The 22334-nt window shown below is 40.2% G+C and overlaps 1 protein-coding gene across 1 annotated transcript in view; it reads left to right on the top strand.

Moving 5' to 3' along the window:
- The window catches only part of SPAG17 (sperm associated antigen 17), a 243816-nt gene that overhangs the window by 113965 nt on the left and 107517 nt on the right, over positions 1–22334 (top strand). Inside the window, exons 11-15 of the mRNA XM_075540501.1 lie at positions 730–867; positions 956–1069; positions 1629–1779; positions 15119–15346; positions 15441–15662. Of these exons, the coding sequence (XP_075396616.1) occupies positions 730–867; positions 956–1069; positions 1629–1779; positions 15119–15346; positions 15441–15662 (853 nt within the window). The remainder of the gene's footprint in view (positions 1–729; positions 868–955; positions 1070–1628; positions 1780–15118; positions 15347–15440; positions 15663–22334) is intronic.

Here is a 22334-nt window from a genome sequence, read left to right as displayed (position 1 = left end):
TTTTCTTTTTCATTTTATGGAGATGTATGATATAGTATTTAGGGGTAAAGGGTTATGATGATTGTAACTTTTCCTCAAATGATCATCAATAGTGATAATAATAGCAGAGAGAGAAAAGCTAATGTGGGGAACTATGGATAATGAGTGAGTCTAGTTGATGGGTAAGAAGCCCTAGTGGTGCACTGGTTAAGCACTCTGCTGTAAACTGAAAAGCTGGTGGTTAAAACCCACCAGCTGCTCCGTGAGAGCAAGATGCGACAAGTTGGCGTGTGCAGAGTGCAGCGCTGGAAATGCGCTGAGGCACCTTGGCTCTGTCGCAGGGTTAATACAAACCGGAACCTACTTCACAATAATGGGCTAGTCGGAGGTACACAAGGTTTCCTGTACTATCATTCAATTGATCTACAGGTTCTAACTTTCTGGCAAGAAAAGGGTATTTGAAATTTTGATTTGAGGATCCAACTAAGATTAGATAGGATCATTATAAAAGTGGGCATAGAAAGCTGACAGACCCAACTATAGGATGGATCATACATTAAGTTTATGTCTACTTTAATGACTGGATGAAAAATATATTCCCTTGTACTTAGGTAGTCACTCATACTTTTCTCACAGTACTTGACTGGTGGAAACTGGCTCGTTCTTACTAAGAGCAAGGGGCATATGTGGGTAGAAGTAAAAGCTGACCTTCAAGCAATTAAGCCAGTTCCTTCCAACCCCTCTCAACAGGTTGTGGCAACTGAAGAAGATCTTGTGGCCCCAAGCCTGGCAAAGTTGCTCCCCAGAGCAGATGGTTTAGACCACAGAATTGCAGCTCACATTGTGTCCATCCTGCCTTCGCTCTGTCTCTCAGAGAGGGAGAAAAAGGTCAGGGGGGCAGGGAATCGCCACGGCTTTCCTGGCTGGGAAAAGAATGGATGCAGTGTTATATGTGGTATCTTTTCCCCTTCCGTAGAATCTCCATGAGGTGTTCTTATGTGAAGAAGAAAATGAAAGCAAAGCTATGCCCAAAGGTCCTCTCCTACTAAACTACCATGATGCGCTAGCCCACAAGAAATATGCCCTCAAGGTAATGAGGTCACCCTAAGAATGACTGATATAAGAAAGCACATTGGTAATTACTCAGCCTAACGAACACCACTGAAAAGTACTGCCCCGAATGGATACCCGTTTGAGAAAGCGGGACCTCAGAAAGCGTGCAGATGACTAGGGGAGGCATTGCATCGGCGTCGAAACGTACCTTGTTATAAGTCCAGTTAGCCATTCAACCAATTGTTACGACCTGCAGAATTGTATGACAGCCGCACAGTTATTTACTCGAAACATCCAGAAAGCTAGTGGAGCCTAGAAAAGAATCCCCCAAGGAGAGACGAATGTAGATGAGGTCTTGGCAGTTTCTCACTGAATGAAGAATCAGTCATTGTCGTGCACCAGAAACTTCTGGCAAAGTGAGGACTAATTTTCTTGACCTTCAGCAAAATACCAGCAGTTTGTCTTCCCCAATTACCATTGATTTCCCCTGTTCCCAAATAATGAGAGCGGGGGTATCATGTTTAGCCTTCTCCATATGCATAAGGCACTTGACCGCTTTCCTTAATGTCTTCTGTCATGTTGCTCTTTTTCATCAGGACCAGAAGAATTTTGACCCAGTTCAAATTGAGCAGGAGATGCAGTCCAAGTTGCCACTGTGGGAATTCCTTGAGTTCCCACTGCCCCCACCATGGAACAGCACTAAACGTCTAGCTACGATTCATGAGCTCATGCACTTTTGTACAAGCGGTGAGTACATTCCTCAGTCTTACACAACATTCATTGCTTAACAGTGACATGCCCTTCACACAGTTGCACTTGTATTGGGGAGAAAAAAACAACACAAAAACTTATGGGATTTTTTTTTAATGATGGGAAGCCCTTTTAGAGGTTAAAGTGAGTGTTTGATTGACTAGAGCTTTCTTATCTTGAATAATGTCATTAATCTTAATAATACGAAAACTATGATGCATAAGATGCTCCTATTTTGACTCACTGGGTTGTTTTTTTATCCCTGTGGCACCCCCATCAGATTAGTTTCTCTTTGCTTCCCTCCCACCACATCTCCCCATTGACTTCAGTGGAGTTGACATGGTACTCACCTTCCTAGTTAAGAGGATTAGAGGCTCCTAAGTGTTTTAGAAATCAATAAACAAAAAGCTTCCCATCCCCAAATACCACTACCTTTTCCCAGGGCAATGTCCTGCTTCCTTCCATTGCCTCAACAACCCACCTCTTGCTCATCATTGAAATGAACCAATTATAGTCATGTTGTGAATACTTTCATCTGGAGTGGAAGAGCAAGGCCAACAGCAAACCTTTGTCCCTTTCAGAAAGAACTTTCTTAATTCTCACCCGAGATTCTGGTAAACTCCTCTTTATGCCATTTGTCAGAAGGCAGCCCCACAAATGAAAAAAGCAACAAGAAGAGAAATGTCTGGAAGGGCACTTAATATGCCCTTACTGCTTATCCAGTCTGAGTCAATACAAGAGACATAATGTAAAAATATAATAGGCATATATATTTTCTAGCCACCATCAAATCAATTGTGACTCATGGCAACCCCGTGTGTATGAGAGTGGAACAGTGCTCCGTAGAGTTTTCAAGGTGGCCAAATTGTTTGAGGCACTTCTGCATGGATTCAAACCACTAACCTTTTGTTTGGTAGTGGAGAAATTTACCTTTTGTACTCTCCTGTATGTGTATATATTGTGGTTGGGTGTCATAGAATCAGTTCTAACTCATAGCCATCCTCACAATTGTTCTTAAATTTGAGCCCCACCCTAAAACAGCTATAGTCACTGTATCAATCCATCGTATTGAGAGCTTTCTTCTTTTCTGCTGCCGTCTACTTTACCAGTCACAAGGTCCTTCTCCATGCACTGTTCTCTCCTGCAACATGTCCAAAGCACATTGGACAAAGTCTTGCCATCCCTTCTCCTAAGCCGCATTCTGGCTTTACTTCATCCAAGACAGGTGTGTTTGTTCTTTTGGCAGTCCATGGAACTTTCAGTGTTCTTCCCCAGCACCATAATTCAAATGCATTGATGCTGTTTTGGTCTTCCTTATTCAATGTCCAAATTTCATGTGGAATTCAAAACACCATGGCTTGGGTCAGATGCATCTTAGTCCTCAAAGTAACATCTTTGATTTTCATCTTCAAAGGGGTCTTGTGTAGCACATTAACTCAATGCAACCCATCCTTTAGTTCTCCTAACTGCTGCTTCCAGGAGCATTGATCATAGACCCAAACATGAGCAAATTCGGACAACTTCGGTCTTTTCTGCATTTATCATGATGTTACCGATTGGTCTTGTTGTGAGGATTTGGGTTTTCTTTACATTGAGTTGTAATGTACACTGAAGGCTACAATCCTTGATCTTTTTCAAAAGTGTTTCAAGTCTTCCTCACTTGCAGGAAGCAAGATTGTATCATCTGCATACCACAGGTTGTTTAATAAACATGCCTTCGATCCTGATGCAGCATTCTTCATATAATTAACTTCCCTTATGACTTACTCAGGGTGTAGCTTAAATAAATATGGTGAGAGGACAAAACTCTGATGCACATCTTTCCTGATTTTAAACCATGCAGTATTCCCTTGTTCTGTTTGCACTATTGCTTCTTGATCCACATGCAGCTTCCACATTACCACAATTGAAGTACTCTGGAATTCTCATTTTTCTCAAGATTAGTCACAGTTTGTTATGATCTCCCCTAGTCAAATGCCTTGGCATAGTCACTGAAACACAAGTAAACATCTTTCTGGTATTCTCCTTTTTGTCCCAAGATTCATGTAACACCAGCGATGATAGCCCTTGTTCCACATAGCTCTTCAGACACGGGCCTGAACCTCTTGCATGTAATATCAGTGATATTGGTCTACAATGTGAACATTCTATTGGGTCTTTAGATTGGGTGTAGCTATGAATCTCTTCCATTCAATAGGCCAAGTAGCTGTCTTCTAAATTCCCTGGCACAGAAGGATGAGTGCCTCTAGTGCGTCGTCAGCTTGGGGAAACATGGGAATTCCATCCATTCCAGGAATTCCTGGAACCTGGGTTTTGACTACTGCTTTCAGTGCGGCTTAGACTGATGCTAATTCCTGAAACGGTGGCATGTCCACTGGTCTTTTTAGTACAGTGACTTTGTGTATTCTTTTTTTAATCTTCTTTTTATGCTATCTGCATCATTCTTAGTGTCCCATAGAATCTTCAACATTGCAACTCACGGCTTGAAATTCTTGTTGAGTTCTTTCAGTTTAAGGCAGGCTGAACATGTTTTCCATTTTGGTTTTCTAATTCTAGGTTTTTGTACATTTCATCATAATATTTTACTTTGTTTTCTCGAGCTGCCCTTTGAAATGTTCTATTCAGTTCTGTGACATCATCATTTTGTCCATTTATTTTAGCTATTCTATGATTAAGAATAAGTTTCAATGTTTTCTGACATCCCCTTTGATTGTTTCTTTCCTTTCTGTCTTTTAAATGATTTTTTGCTTTCTTCATGAATGTTTTTCCTGATGCCCTCCCTTCATCAGATCTCCTGCCATTAGTGTTCAATGCAGCAAATCTGTTCTGGAAATTCAAGTAGAAAATACTCAAGGCTGTATTTTGGCTCACATGGACTTGTTTAATTTTCTTCATCTTCAACCTGAATGTATAGAGTAGCAATTGGTAGTCTGTTCTTTAGTCAGCCCTTGGTCTCATTTCAGTTGCTAATAGTAACCTTCTCCATTGTCTCTTCCTACAGATTGATTTTTATGTATTCCATCTGGAGAAATCCATGTACATTGTGTTGTGGAAAAAAGACATTTGTTATGAACAAGTCGTTGGTCTTGCAACATTCTGCCATTCAATCTCCAGCTTCATTTCTAACATGAAGACCATATGTTCCATCTACTGTTTCTTCCTGTGTCCTACTTTTGCATTCCAACTGCCAATAATTATTAATGCATTTCTATTGCATGTTTGATCAGTTCAGACTGAAGACATTGGTAGAATTCTTTAATTTATTCATCACTAGCTTCAGTGGTTGGTGCATAAATCTGAAGAATAGTTGTATTGATTACATTTCCTTGAATTCAGATAGATATAATCCTATCACAAACAGCAGCATTGTACTTCAAGATAGCTCTTAAAATGTCCTTTTTGCCAATGAATGCAATGCCACTCCCCTTATTGTGTCATTCCCAGTTTAATAAACCATATGATTATCTGATTTAAAATGGCCAATAGCAGTCCATTTCAGCTCACTTAACATGTAGGATAACAACCTTTATAACTTTATGATCCATTTCACTTTTGACAACTTCAAGTTTTCCTATATTTACACTTCATACATTCCAAGTTGTGATTATTAGTAGACTTTTTGCTGCTGTCTCTTCCTGTGTTGGGTTGTGCCCCATCAACACATTAAGCTCCCAGAGGCTTTCTTCCCACAGGCTTTATGTACTCCACTCACATCACTAAAGGGACTTTATTTTGAGAAGACAGCAATTCCTCTAGCATATTTTTAGTGTCCCCTGACCTGAGGGATTTGTCTTCTCGCACTATTTCTCAAAATGTTTTCTTCTATTCATTCGGTCTGAAGTACCTGTTTCATACTACGCATAGGTTTTTCCATTGTGACTACCTCAGAAGTAAACAACTTATTCCTTCTCCTTCGTAATCTGTTCTTACTCAGGAAGCTCTCCTGAAACCTGCTTATTCTGGTGACTCTGCTGGCATTTGAAATACCACTGACATAGATTCCAGCATCACAGCAATACACAAGCCACCACAATAGGACAAACTGAAAGACAAGTGGTGATGTGTATTTACACCTCTAAAAAAAAAAAAAAAGCTTAAACCACTATATTTCAGCACAAAAGATAATTATTTTAAAGTCCTGTTTCATAGTTTAGGAAAGGCATGATAATATAAAATTACATTAATGTGCTATCTTGGAGAACAAAGAAGAAGAAATTAGAGTTCAAACTCTTAAAATGGAAAATTTGTATAGCTCCATTGGTTGTTACAATTTGGATCACCATTTTCCTTATAATGAGATAATGTATCCAAATATGCTTATATTTTTCCCTGTACTCAACAAAATTGAAAACTAACTAAATACTGTAGCAACATATTGACTCAGTTATCTACTTATTTTCTTAAGGCCATGACATCTAAGTTTGAAAAACTCTGCTTTCAGGCATGTTGGATTGACCCCCAGCTAACAAGAGTGTAATACAGAAACATGATTTTCTAACTAGAAATGAGCTGCTTTTTCACAAGTTGAGAAGTTAAATAGCCAGTGGAGTCAGAGAGTAAGAAACTAGAAGGGTAGTGTGAGCTCTTTTTCACATAAATATCTCTTTGATTAGTTTGATTCGTCCAAGGAGTTTGTCCACTCTCCTCATGTTTCCCTGCCTTCCGTATTCTGCTCTGAATTCTTCCTAAGTGAAGGAGAAAAGAGAGAGAGTGGAAAGTACTTCTGGAGGGACAACCCTATTCCCCACTAACTAAACCACTGCCGTGGAGTCTGTTCTGACTCATAGCTTCCCTGTAACCCAGAGAAGACCTGTCTCATCTTTCTCCCACAGAGCATCTAGTGTGTTTGAACCACTGACCTTACAGTTAGCAGTCCACCACTAACCCAAGCCCACCAACAGGAACTCTCAACTACATCCTTTGCATTCTTTATTAAGGAAATGCTATATGAAGGAATTTTCCCTCTCTCATCCTTGCTCTCTTTCCATAGTCTCTTATTTTTCTAATCAGAAACGAGGAAAAAGAAGGTCAAGATAATATGAATTTGATAGAAATATTCACCTGGCAGGGAGATATGTATATCTTATAGCCTGTAGTACTTGTAAAATCATATTTACCCCATTCTGAGATCAAATTCTGAGAATAGTCACATCCAGAAATTAATTTTTTTATAAAGTAGCATGAATCATGAAACCATATATTTTCTAAATGAAAACTACCTGTGGCCTACTGTGGTGGTGGTTCAGACTGCTGTGTAGGCAGGGCTGCACTGACCCTGTGGCCAACTGCAGTGGGAGCCTCAGGCTGAGGCAGGCAAGTGTAGGTTTGCCGCTGGCCAGGTCGTGGTGGGACTGCAGCATGGGAATGGGTCTGGTCTGGACTGTCTGGCCACAACTTGCAGACTCTGGCAGAGTCTTTAAAAGGCTGCAAATGGGGAGCAGGGAGGGAGGGGGAAAAAAAGAGGACCTGATGCAAAGGACTTAAGTGGAGAGCAAATGCTTTGAAAATGATTGAGGCAAAGAATGTACGGATGTGCTTTATACAATTTATGTATGTATATGTATGGATTGTGATAAGAGTTGTATGAGTCCCTAATAAAATGTAAAAAAGAAAAAAAAAAGGCTGCAAATTATGGCAGAGTCAGTCTTTAGCTGGGGTCGTTAGCCATCTGAACCTGTTTGCTTTTCCCATTTTTGTTATGTTACAGTCCCAGGCTGTGCTCTGGAGATTCGATTGTTATGTTAATGTATGCTAAAAGGACAGAGCTCTGGCTGCTTACATTCAAAGTGACACAGAAGACCACAGCCTGGAATTGAGAGCATTTTGTTTGTTTAAAAAGTCTATTGCCCTTTTTGTAATGGGCTTGTGGGGTACCCTAGTCTCAGGACTGTGCCACTCTGTCCCACTGGGAAGCATTAGAGTGGGTTTGGGGCTGACTGGAACGGATTCTCCCGTAGCTGCACTCCTGTGTCAGTCCCGTCACTCCTCTGCACAGCCTGCCAGTTGTGCTCTGGGGAACTGCGTTCTGCCACAGGTGAATATGCCAGTGGCTCTTCAATTGCTAGAGATTATTATCTAATTAGCTATGTTACCAATACTGGCAGGCGTGGAGCTGGGAGAAGGGCAGCCAATGTAGTCACTCCATTCCAGGACTGCAGGATCAGGGAGGACAGCAGACCAGGAAACTCCATGGTGTGAGGCCTTGTGGCTGATTCTCAGAGGCTCTCCATGAGCCTGGGATTATGACCACTTTTAGACAGCACCTTGGGGAAATTACTGTCACTGCAGGTCTCCTATTTTGGGCACAGGAAGGGATGGCGGATGCAGTCCTACTGGACCTGGCCAGGGTTTAGATGAACCAGGGGACAGACGCTTAGCGTACTTCAGTGAGTTCTCAAGTTGCTTCCTGAGTGCTCTGAACCAGACCCTGGTGTACTGAATCTGATTTTAGTCCCCAGCCTCCCAGTACTGGCATCCTTACCTCTTAATTTTCTGTTTTAGCCACTGGAGTGCTGGCCGGCTGATTCTTCTTGGATGCCCCCTTCAGTGTCAGCCTGATGCCACCTTTTCTAAAAGAAAGGAACATTAGGATCGATGCAATCCAAATTTATTTCCTTTAAAAAATATATTATTAGCTAGTTTAGGACAATTTTGTTTTCAGATAAATAGGATCACATTCATATTAAAAACACTAAGGATATGCTTCAAAATGTATTTTTTAGAGGAAATAACTAGGTGCCAAAATAAATTTATAGAGGTATAAATACAGGCATGTACATAGTAGATATATATTTTAAATCATTTTGTTGTGGCTCATACAACTCTTATCACAATCCATACATACATCAATTGAGTAAAGCATCCTTATAAATATATTTATATATAATGATAGCGCTATAAGTCTATGTACACATATTTACATTTTAAGTATTCAGGTAGCAGATGGACATTGGACCTCTACTCAAGTACTCCCTCAATGTCAGAACACTGTGTTCTAATAACCTGGCATTCTCACCTTTCTGCCACAATCGCTGAAGAAACAATGGGTGCATCAGCAAATATGATGAACAAAACTGGTGGTGCCTGGCTCATAAAGGATATAGCATTGGGGATCTTAAAAGCTTGAAGATAAACAAGCAGACCTCTAGCAGAGAAGTAACAAAACCCACATGGAAGAAGCACACCATCTGTGTGATCATGAAGTGTCGACAGGACCAGGTATCAGGCATCAGGAGACCCAAAACAAACAATCATATCAATGCAAATAAGGGGGGGGTGGGCGGAATGGAGGCCCAAAGCTCATCTGTAGATAACTGGACATCACCTCACAGTGATGGGTAACAAGGAAGGGTGCAGTGTAGCACCTATGAAACACACAGCATTCTTCTCGTTCTTTAATGCTTCCTTCCCCCCACTATCATGACCCCAGTTCTACCTTGCAAATCTGGCTAGACCAGAGCACGTACACTGGTACAGATAAGAGTTCTCAACACACAGAATCCAGGACAGATAACCCCCTCAGGAATAGTAATGGGAGTAGCCACACCATGAGGATAAGGGGAAGGTGGGGGGAGAAAGGGACAACCAATCACAATGATTGACATATAATACCCCCCCCTCAGGGGGGTGAACAACCAAAACACAGGGTAAGGGAGACAGTGGATGGTGTAAGATATGAAAATAACAATCATTTATAATTTTTCAAGGGTTCACGAGGGTGGGAGGGAAAAAGAAAGAGGAACTGATACCAAGGGCTCAAGTAGAAAGAAAATGTTTTGAAAATGATGATGGCAGCATATGTACAAATGTGCTTTACACAATTAATGTATGGATTGTTATAAGAGCTGTCAGCATTCCAATAAAGTGACTTATTAAAAATGTATTTCTTATCATAGTAACATTTTTGCCTCACATTCCAATTCTTTTTTTTATGGTTTTAACACACAGAAATTTGTTTTTCATTGTCTCTGAGGCTAGAAGGCTGCATTTGGAGAGCTGGCTCCAGGGAAAGGTCGTCTCTCAAAGTGTCTTTTGGTTCTCAAAGTTTTTCAGCGTGGGAACCAAGGTCTAAAGGACACGCGATGCTCTTGGTGCTTCTTTCTTGGTGGTCGTAGGACTTTCCCTTTGCTCACTTCTCTCTCGTTTTATCTCTTGTAAGCTAAAGGTGTTCCAGACTGAGATCCTGGGAGTGTAAATTACTCAACCTAGAATTATAACGATCCTGGAAATGCCAAGATTTACATTCTGGTCTCTTGATGCCCAGTCAAGTACCATTCCTCTAAATCAATGAGCAGAAGATAGAAAGACAATCACAGGACAAATCACAATGGTACAATCTTTGTGGAGTGAGCACCTTCTACATGCCCTAATTGGCCCTAGGCATAAAAGATTTTTTTATATTTATATTTGCATTATAAAAGACTTTGTTGATATGGTGCTGACAACAAAATGATTCAAAGTCACACCCCCTTACAAAAGGAAGGACCATTTTATACTCTTTAAAGGACAGCAAGAGGCAGGGTTACTAACAGCATTTGGAAATTTTATAATTCGGGACATTATTTCCCCAAACAAATTCTATTTCTACCTTGAAACAAAATTCTGATGTGTTTCTCCTTTAAAAAGGGAATATTAAATTACACAGTCATCTTTGGCAGATAACCTTTTGACCTAGAAAAGGGAAATATACACAGATTTTTTTCCCTTCATATTTAATTTCTAATCTTAATCCAAGTACCAAACCTTTCTCTCTTGATTTCTTTTCCCCTAAGCAGGTTTAGTAATGGAAAAAGCCAGAATCATTTGAATTCTGCCATACCATCACCTCATGTAAGTCCAAGGTACAGTCTAGTGGACCTAGAATGTTGGATCTAATGTTTGCAGACTTACTGAAAGCATTAACCTAAAACAAGTCCCCAGGAATTCATAGAATACCAACTGAAATGTTTCAACAAACTGATGATGCACTGGAACCACTCTCTCATCTACGCTAGGAAATTTGGAAGGTAGCTACTTGGCCAGTTGACAGGAAGAGATCCATTTTTGTGCCAGTTCCAAAGAAAAGCAATCCAACGGAATGCTCAAGCTATAAAAAAATATCACTTATATTTCATTTATATCACATGCAAGTAACATTTTCCTTAAGATCATCCAGCAACATACACAGCAGTGCATTGCCAGAGGTGCAGTCCATATTCAGAAGAATACATGAAACAAGCAATGTTATTCTGATGCCAGATGAATCTTTGGCCAAAACAGAGCATACCAGAAAGATGTTTACTTGTGTTTTATTGACTATTCAAAAGCATTTGACTTTATGGACCATAATAAACTATGGATAACCTTGGGAAGAATGGGAATTCCAGAACACTTCATTGTACTCCTGTGGAGGTTGTACATTTATCAAGAGGTAGTTGTGCCAACAGAACAAGGGAACGCTCCATGATTTGAAAGAAGGAAAGTGTGCATCAGAGTTTTATTCTTTCACCATAATTATTTAATCTGTATCCTGAGAAAATCATCAGAGAAGTTGAATTACATGAAGATGAATGTGGCATCAGGAGTACAGGAAGGTTTATTGCTCACCTGTGGTGAAATAACCCGAACATGATTGCTGCTAGGGAGGAGAACTTGAAACACTTGCTGATGAAGATCCAGAATGGCAGCCTTCACTGTGGAATACAACTCAATGTAAAGGGTTCTCTAGAGAAACAAAGCCTGGATACTTGTGATTATATATAGATAAAAGCATAGGTGAATATATAGAGAAGGAATATAACAGCTAATTAGTCCACACAGCAGTACAGAGGGCTTTGTTCAACTCACTTTCATGGAACAGTTAATATACTGAAAGCCCTTGAACTCATGCCTGGCTACTGGTCCAAGATCAAGGAAGCAGACTGCAGAATCTGCCCTCAGGCAAGACAAGCATAGAAAACTGAAAGGCAAGGTGACACGATCCACGAGTTGGCTCAGCCCACAGGTAGTGCAGCACATGGCCGAGGCAAAGGACTAACTAGAACAGCAGCATGATGGTCCAATCACCAGGGAGGAAGAGCACCAGAGGCTGACCTCAGAAAGCATTTATCTCAGTTGCCTTTGAATCTAGCTGCAACCTAGTTAAACTCCACCTACATTTTCCTATGGAAACCTAGCTGGCACAACAAATCTAATGATCATAGACCATAATTCTCACAACTGGACCAATGGGTAATATCATTAAATATGTAGGAAAAATTGAAGTCATCAAGAATTTCATCTCACTTGGATCCACACACAGTGCTCATGGAAGCAGCAGTCAAGAGATCAAAATACACATTGCATTGGGTAAATCTGCTGCTGCACAAGACCTCTTCAGAATATTGGAAAGCAATGCTATTACTTTGAGGACGAAGGTGCTCCTGACCTAAGCCAGGATATTTTCAATGGCCTCATATGCATATGAAAGTTTGATATCGAATAAGGAAGACCAAAGAAGCAACTGCTGGGGGAAAATATTGAAAGTACCATGAAGTGCCCAAAGGATGGATAAATCTGTTTTGAAAGAAGTATGGTCAGGGTGCTTCTAAGAGGCATGAATGGCAAGACTTTGTCTTACATGCTTTGGGCATGTTGCCCAAAGAGATAAGTCCCTGGAGGAAGGACATCATGCTTGGTAAATTAGAAAGGCAAGAACAAAGAGGAAGGCCCTTAACAAGATGAATTTAAATGTGGTTTCAACAAAGGGCTCAATCACAGGAAAAATTCTGAGGGTGACACTGGGCTGGTTGGTGTTCCGTTCTGTTGTACCTAGGGTCACATGGGTGGGTAATGGCCCAAAGGTGCCGAACAAAAACAAATGGACAAAACTAAAGAAGATTATGCTTAGCAAAGTTTGTCAGTATTACAATGATCAATACTTAATAACACTATTATTATATGGAAAAACAAAGAAAAAGGCAAGACTTTGATGACTATCAGGAGGCCAGGGATGGAGCAGGAATAGGGAAAGGGGAGAGACAGGATATTGAAGAGAGAGGAGAAAGTATGAGAAGTAGAGAAAGAGACCCACATACACGGAGGTCTAACAGACTATTGTTGTTGACTTCATTTCTTGAGGTGGCTTGTGTAAATATATATAGTATATTTCTTTAAAAATTAAAAATCCTTCCAGAATCTTTATCCCTCAAAGCTGAATGGCCACAAAAAAGGGAAAAATAAAACTGACTTGGAATCTTTAGTGACAAACAAGTTAATCCCAAACAAGCAAACATACAAACAAAAAATAACAAGTGTTTACGGAGCTACACCTGCCCTAATGCCTCTCAGAAGATGTCTGTTTCTCCTTTTGCCTTATCATTGAGCTCCACCGTCTCACCCCCAAGTTCTACATACAGCATCGGTATCTTATTTCTGCTGCCACCATTGAGCCTTCACACATATCCCACCCTATGTCCTATCCCAAACCCCTGACCCCTTTTCTCATTCACCACTTTATGCACAGCAGGTCCCAAACCTTGATTTTTCTCCATTTTCCCCTCCCTCTCTCAAGCTCACTGCTATTGGGTGGATTTTAATTCTTTGAAACCTTATGAGACAGAGTGGAATTCCCCTTTTGGATTTCTGAGGCTGTACATCTTTATAGGGGCAGAAATACTCATCTTTCTCGCAAGGAACAGCGGGTAAGTTCAATCTGCCGACCTCGTAGCAGTCCAACAAATAACCCATTATTCCACCAGGGCCCCTGTTCCCTCACAATCTTCACGTTTGGGTATAAGATAGTTGTCGTTTGGTACAGAATAACAACTAATTTCTACCCAAACCTTCCTGTCACCTATGATTCCTCGTCTTTCCCTCCAACCTGACAAGTAACCCCACCACACCCCTCACTATCATTCCAACCTATTTTATCAACTCTCACCTGGACGACTTCAGGAGTTTCCCAGTCAGTCTCCCAGCTTCCACCTTTTTACCTGCAGTCTTCTTCTCCACAGAACAACCTGAATTGCCCTTCTAGCATGTTAGTCAAAGCGTGTACCTTCTCAACATGCAGCCCACTAGTGACGTCCCATGTCACTCAGGCTCAAATGTAAGCTTCCACCCACTTTCCAAGTTCATCAACTCCATCTCTCCTTCTTCTACTGTACTCTCTCATTGCAGCTCTTTGAACATGTCAAGAAGTCCCCTGCTTCAGGACCTCTACAATTGCTATTTCTTCCACCTTAATACTCTTCTCCCAGATATCCAAATAACTTGATCCGGTTTCATGTTTTCACTTACTTGCTCAGAGAATTTTTCTTTTTCTTCTTTACATCAAATAGAAGTCCCTCCACCAGCCATCATCACTTTTTATCCCCTCGCCCAGCATTATTCTCTTTTTTTTGGTATATTACACACTTAATTTTACTGTCTAGAATGGACACCCCATAAGATCAAGAATTTGTTCAGCGCCGTGTTCTCAGTTTTAATTATGACTGCTAACACATAGTGGTTGTTAAAAAATATTTTGAAATAAAAATGAATCAGCAGATTTTCCTTTATCCTCGAATTCTTTTGCCCCTTCCTGTCTCTCTACTGAATCTCCTTGTTCTTTTCCAAAGAAGCCCTCTCACTGCCCTCACCTCATCAGAAGAGGTGACAAGTAAATGCTGAATCACTTTATTGTCTCTCATTGAAGTTCTTATTCATTTGTTAACTCCTTCTTCCCCCCTTGTATCTTGAACATTCAGTGTGCAAAAAACAAGTTTTGATTTTTCTTTGAATCTTAGGTATATATGACAAAGTCTGATTCATAGAAAACATTAATAATGAGTACATTAGTGGATGAATGTACATTATAAAGGAATAAGTGCACAAATGAATAGAGTTCATTGAAAGCTGATAAACTTTGAAATGGAATTATGGCTGTTCCTGATCCTCACGTGGAGGTGGGAGGAGGACTTTCCTGAGTCCTGATGTACAGCAAAATCTCCTGAATATAACATTCTATGTTAGAGATAAATGAATAATCTCTCTGCTTCAAACTTAACAGCAGCAAAGGGCATTTTTGCCAAAAGCTGTTCATTTTAGAACCAGTATATTCCCATGGAAAATCCATGTATATTGTTCTGCACACCTAATATTGATTAAACTCTGATGTAATTTAGATCCTTACCTGGAAAAATTATATATTGATTGTGATGCTTTCTAGTTACTAGACACCTTTGATAGTTGTTGCCGAAATTCAGCACCAGTGTTTAAAATCAGAAGCACGCCCAACATTGCGATGTGACTCCCTTGCCAGTCTGAGCTGAATGTCTCTGTAAAGTTCTCGTGCTAATAAGAACCTTCCTAGTTGTATGGTTCCTCTTTCTTACAGAATTCCTGAGCTGGAATGAAGTAGAACGAGCCTTCAAGGTATTTACATTTGAGAGCCTGAAACTCTCTGAAGTTGATAAAAAAGGAAAACTGAAGCCTGCTGGTTTGATGTGTGGAACAGATTCGGAGGTTTTCAACATACCATGGGACAACCCTGCCAGATTTGCTAAACAGATAAGGCAGCAGCACATCACAAAGATGAATTCTCAAAGGGCCAAGAGCCATCCAGGTACAGTGCATGGAGGGAGGAAAAGGCAGTCTTGAATTTGGTGAATGAATCATTTTTAGTATGGTATCTCATGAGTCTTCTTTCCATTGGCTAGATATTGAAAACAAAGACAACATAATATTTATGGGTGATGGTTGGATAAAACCTATGCAAAATGATGAAAACAAGGAAGAACTTTCAGATTCCAAGCAGCCTGATGGAAGTAATACAAAAAATTCCACTTCAAATAGTACGAAGCCTTCCAACTTTGACAGTAAAGAGACGTCAGTGCAGGAGAGCAACAGCACGAAGTGTCAAACCCAACCTGAGTCTTTTGGTAAGAAAAAGAGAGAGAGAGAGAGTTAAAAAGTGGAATGAGGAAGAACGCTAACAGAACAGTTCAGCAACCTCTACTGTATGGAGGTAACAGGATCGACTTCATACAAAATTAACTACTACTATAATTTACATAAGTCTTGAAGCTAAATGCAATTCACTTACATATTTCATTATATTAAGCAGTTGCCATAGAAAGAACACCAATGTTCATTGCAGTAATAGTCCAAAGGTAGAAGTAGCCTAAATGCTTATTAACAGATGGTGTGTACATTCAATAAAATATCATCCATACGTTAAGAGACATAGGTGTTGATACATGCCTCAGTATAGATGAACTTTGAAAACATCATGCTTAACGGAGTTAGTTGGTCAGTCACAAAAGTAAAAGTGTTATTTGACTCCACTTACATGAAATGTCTAGGATAGGCAAGTGTGTGGAGACCAAAGTTTCGGAGTGTTTGCCAGAGGGGGATAGGAAAGAGTAAAAAAAGGAGGACTCAATGCTTAGGGAGAAAGGATCGATTGTAAGTAATGGTAAATTTTGCAAACAGATCATGGAAAAGGTTGAATATCATGATACGCATAACAATGGCATGGAATTGTATCCATGAACGCAAGTGAATTTTGGCATATATATTGCCTCCTCACTCATTCACATGTGAAATTGGAGTTATATGAGAGTCAGGGGCCACACCCCATCTTCGATGCCCTTGCCTCCCTTTGCTTACTACCTGTTGGGTGCCCTAGCTGTATCCCAGGATATGTGGGCATGATGGATTCTATGTTCCCCGGCATACTTTCTCTACTGCCATGGAGCCCATGAGAACTGGAAGTGGTAGTGGTGGTGGTTGGATATTGTCAGGAAGCCTACTAATCTTACCTATGACTGGTCTCACAGCCTTGCACCACCCATCCTTCCCCTCCCCTTTTTTACTTCTCCCCAATAATCTCCCTGTATTCTTAAGTCCTTGCTGAGCGTCCCTTTGCCCACCCAAAACCTACCAGCTCCCACCATTTCCCTTGGCCTTTCATGATTAGACCGAGCCATCACAGATGAACAGAAGCAGATGGCTTGCACCTAGCCATCTGCTGTTCCTTGTGTGGCCAGTCATCATTGGGATCTCCAGCATGTCATTCAGGATGACCCACAGAAGATGGCCTGGGGTTGGCCACATCCATGTGGTACCTGGACCATTGAAGGCATTGTCTAATCTTTTTTTTTTCAAAGTTATCATGAACACTACTAGTCAGATAATGAGGAGAGATCGTTGATAAACGAAGAATAGATGTAGGCGTTTTCATAGGAGCCCTGGAAACACAGTGCTTAACTTTGTGACTGCTAAGTGAAAGGCCAGGGGTTCCAAGCCTTCAGTACCTCTCTGGGAGAAAGATGGAGCAGTCAGTTTCTGTAAAGATGTATCGATAGCCTCGGACATGCTATGGTACAATTTTAACATTGTCCCGTCTAGTCGATATAAGTTGGAATTAATGTGACAACAGTACATATATATGTATGCCACAAGTTTAAGATGGTAACAAATCAATTTAAAAAACAGAAAAGGCCACTGTGCTTTGATCCAGGATCCATCCCTTCCATAGTGTGCTTGAAAAACTCACTGCCATCAACATCCTTGACATGTCCTGGAACCTTGTTTCTATAAATATAGAAGGACGAGACAATTTAATTGCTACCCTATTTGGTAATATTATTTACATAAAGATAAAAATGAAAGAATTGATGAGGGGCCAGCCCCAATCCCAACTACGTGGACACCTACCCCCCCCCCCGAAGAATTTATTTCAGAGGACAGCGCTGAACATGCAGCTCAGGGAGAGGGACATGTCTGATCAGAGCACACAGGAGCAAATGAAGGGGGAGGAAGAGAGAGTGGAGCACATCCTGGCCCACCTGGCCTTGAGGACAATATTCCTGCTCAGAACTGCCAGTCCACAGAGAAGCCCATATGGCCAGCCCCACTATGAGATACGACATCCCTCCCTGATCCATAGCCCTCCAATGGACAACACTGGAGACACAGTGTGGGAATTGGGCCCGATCTGATCCCACCACACGGAGGCAAAACACTAAGGGCGTGGAACAGAACAGCAAGGGGAATGGAGCAACGAAGTCCCAGGGAATACCAAAAATAGACTTTGGGGCCAGGGCTTGGTGCCCCAGTCAGACTCGACAGGAAAACACTCCTAAAGGCCAACAAACAGTCCTTGAACTAACTATAAGCTTTTCTTTCTTGTTGTGTTTTGTTTTGTTTTCTGCCGTTGGCTTGTGGTTTTAGTTTCTTTTGTTGCTTGGTTTTGCTCTGTCTTTTTGTGTGCATATTATTATCTCTTGAGGTCTGTCTAAATAAGATACGCTGGATGAACAATCTGGAGGAGAATACAATGGGACTAACAGTTCTGGGAGGACATGGGAGAGGGAGAGGTGGGGGCAAAGGAAGTGGTGTTAACAAACCCAGGGACAATGGAACAGCTAGTGATCCAAATCGGTGGTGAGGAGGGTGTAGGAGGCCTGGCAGGGCGTGACCAAGGGTAATGTAACCAAGAGGAACTACTGAAACCCAAATGAAGACTGAACATGATAGTGGAACAAGAGGAAAGTAAAAGGAAAGTGAGGAAAGAGCTAGGAGGCAAAGGGTCTAGATGAAGAAATGTACATATGTAAATACATTTATATATAAGGAGTTGGAAGTAAATCTATGTGCATATATGTATAGGTTTAGTATTAATGTAGCAGATAGACATTGGATCTCCACTCAAGTACTCCCTCAATGCAAGAACACTTTGTTCTATTAAACTGGCACAATCACTGAAGACAAACGGGTGCATAAGCAAATATGGTGAAGAAAGCTGATGGTGCCCGACTATCAAAAGATATAGCTTCTGGGGTATTAAAGGCTTAAAGGTAAACAAGCAGCCATCTAGCTCAGAAGCAACAAAGCCCACATGGAAGAAGCACATTAGCTTGTGTGACCATGAGCTGTTGAAGGGATGAGGTATCAGGCATCAAAACAAAAAAATCGTCATTGTGAATGAGGGGGAGTGCGGACTGGAAACCCAAAGCCCATCTGCAGGCAACTGGACATCCCCTTACAGAAGGGTCATGGGCAGGAGATAAGCCAGTCAGGGTGCAGTGTAGCAATGATGTAACATACAACTTTCCTCTCGTTCCTAAATGCTTCCTCCCCCAGCCCACTATCATGATCCCAATTCTACCTTACAAACCTGGCTAGACCAGAGGATATACATTGGTACAGATAGGAACAGGAAACACAGGAAAGCCAGGGTTGATGATCCCTTCAGGACCAGTGGTGAGAGTGGTAATACCGGGAGGGTGATGGAAGGTTGGAGTGGAAAGGGGGCACTGATTACAAGGATCTACATATAAGCTCCTCCCTAGGGGATGGACAACAGAAAAGTGGGTGAAGGGAGATGTCGTACAGTGTAAGATATGACAAAATAATAATTTATAAATTATCAAGGGTTCATGAGGGAGGGGGCAGCGGGAAAAATGAGGAGCTGATGCCAGGGGCTTAAGTGGAGAGCAAATGTTTTGAAGATTATGAGGGCGATGAATGTACAAATGTGATTTACACAAACAAACAAACAAAAAAGAATTGTGTGCAGGACCATTTACACATTGGAAAGCATAATGAAGCTCTATTATTATTATTACTGTTGTATATTATTTTCATTACATGTTATCACCGGTGCGTTGATCAAGCCTAGCATGTTGAATGAATGAATGAATAAATACTAATAAAACTCCATCTGTTACAGAATGCACGTGGTCTAATATTTACTGAAGATATGTTATTTAAACTTGAATTTTAATGCCTTTCTAATTCATACAAAAAACTCTTTAATGTCTGTTATTTCTTCAGCAAGTCCTCTTTCAACCCTTGCTTTCAAATCTTCCTAATGTCTCTTAGTTCACTTTGCATACCTTAGTAGATTTAGTGTAATTAGCATAATTTTTATGTTGTTGTTAGGTGTTGTCAAATTGGTTCCATTGCTACAGCCACTGTGCTCATCTATCCTCTTGAGGGGCTGATAATGTTCTGCTGCTATTCATAAAGTGTTCAGTGGCTAATAGGATCATCGTGAGTCTGCGTTTGTTGTTGTTTGTTTGTTTGTTTTTAATTGCTCCAAAGTAGACAACCTACTCATTCTTTGTCTATTCTTAGTCTAGAAGCTCTGCTGAAAGCTATTCACCTTGAGTTTCACCTGCTCAACCTACTCACAAGTGGTAGATTGAAACGTTCGTCACTAATATTTCACAGCTATTGCGACTATGTGGGAAACAATGTAAAATATAGCTGGAAAGATTAGTGAAACTCAATTCAAACACAAGGTTGGGCTTGGAATGCATTCCTTCCTCTTTAAGGAGAGGTCATTAATCTCATTGCACCGTAAAGCATTATAAATATTGTTATGTGAGTTTAGAAGAGGATTAATCTAAATGTATATTGAGCTGCCTTACACACAGCTGCCAAGTTAATCTGCTGCATGGCTTCATTATTTCTCTGCTTCAGCAGCTTCCTACTCTGCAAAATGGTACTCAGCTCCTAGGCCACCATGCGTCTCTTGCAGCCAAACGCACCTAGCCCTACTTCTTCTTAATAGCCGACTCTTTCCTATCTGTTTTTGCTCCACAATGCCCTTCACCCGGAGTTCTCATTTCAATGGTGATTCGATTTCCTCCATAACTTCTGGAAATGCTGCCATGGTACTCCCAGGACCATGATTGGTGACATTTTCCTTATGGCAGGGAGTGATCATTTCCTACTTATTTCAATTACTCATGTGCTTCTACTAAAGTATCTATATGGTTTCTTTGAAACCATAACTGTGTTTATTTTTTAAAATATTAACCATTTACTAGGCCACAAAGCAAGTTTCGACACATTTTCACAAGGTAGAAATATACAGAGCATGTTCTCATAGTACAATGTCATCATTCTGCACTGCCATCAAGTCAATTGAAACCCAAAGCTACCCTGTAGTGACCCTAAAATATCCTGTAGGTTGTGTAGTGGTTATGCACTGGGCTCCTAACTGCACGGTCAGCAGTTCAAAACCACCAGCCTCTCTACAAGAGAAAGATGAGGCTTTCTATTCCTGTCAAGAATTACAATCTCAGAAACCCACAGGGGCAGTTCCACTCGGTTCTGTGAGGTCACTGTGCATTGGAATGTAATTATGGTAAAAATCAAGTAACAAAAGAAGAAGAAGGTTATGAAGGAGAAGGCGATCCCCAAACAAAATGTTTCAAAATTAAGAAATAAAATTATATGCAATGTCTGTGTCAAAGGAAAAAAATAAAAATAGAAGTTAGGAAACACTTTGAACTAGACAATTATACCAATATTGACGATCCAAACTTGGAGAAGACAGTCAGAGCAAGTCATACTGAGGAGTGGCTAAATTTATAAGAATGTACCGGATGCCATCTGCATTTGTGGGTTCTGCATCTGGGGATCTAAAGAAACTTGGATCAAAAACATTGGGGAAAAGAAGAAATTAAATGGGCAAAGCAATTCCCGAAAAGCTAAGAAGGAGCATAAAGTGCTGTGTCCCTAGCATTTGCATTGTAGTAAGTACAATCAGTAGTCTAGAGATGATTTATAGTAAACATGATGCAGTGCACAGGACATATGCAAATATTGCACCAATTTATATAAGGGACTCAAGTACCCACATATTTTTTTTTCTCCGAGGATGGGAAGCAAGGGTAAAGGTGGACCTGGAACCAATCTCTCACAGATACTGAAGGAACAACTATATTTTAAAGGAAAGCTAAAATTAATAAGCAAAAAAGCTATCCACAAGTAGTAATATTAAAAAGCAATTTAAGCCAAACAGCAAGAAAAGAAATAAGTGAGACAGAGTACAGTGATTCCACAAGGGAAATATATATATAAAACAATCTGTTACTTTTAAATTAATATGTATTTTCTAATACAAAAGAGAGAAGGCACAAATAACCATAACTAGAATCAAACAGGGGATTCCCTAAAGTCATAAAACTACAAATACAGTAAGAGAACTTTATTACACCAAATTCACAGATAAAGTGGACAGAATTCTGCAAAAGTATAGCTTACTAACAATAAATAAAAGAGGGATGGACTACTTGAATAGTCTTATAATCATTTAAATAAAGATACACTGTCCTCACATTCACAAAAACAAAGAAACAAATCCAGAGGGGCTAGTTTGTTTTTTAATGATCCATTTAAAATATTTATGTTAATAATTAAATTAAAATGGTCATCATTTTTTTCTACATAAGCCACTCAAAGTCCAAATCATTTCATTGGTAAGTGCTAGCAAACTTTGAAAGATCAGGTATTCTAATCCTAACAAAAATTATTCTCTATTGATTTTATGATTATAAAACAAACTTGATAAGGAAACTGACAAGGATTATGCAGCAAAGAAAATTAAAAAACAAATCTATGAACACGATGCAAATCTATGAACATGATGCAAAAAACACCATAATCTTTATCTAAAGCAATAATACTGCATCACAAACAAGTTGTGTATATAACATAAATAGAAGGAAAAGCCACACATTGGAGCATTAATAATAAGTTATCAACACATTCATTAAAAACATATCATCTCAATCAGATAAGGTACTTGATGA

Source organism: Tenrec ecaudatus, chromosome 1, assembly GCF_050624435.1.
Source record: "Tenrec ecaudatus isolate mTenEca1 chromosome 1, mTenEca1.hap1, whole genome shotgun sequence".
Taxonomy (NCBI): domain Eukaryota; kingdom Metazoa; phylum Chordata; class Mammalia; order Afrosoricida; family Tenrecidae; genus Tenrec; species Tenrec ecaudatus.
The sequence above is the reverse complement of the archived record's forward strand: the minus strand, read 5'-3'. Positions and strand labels throughout refer to the sequence as shown.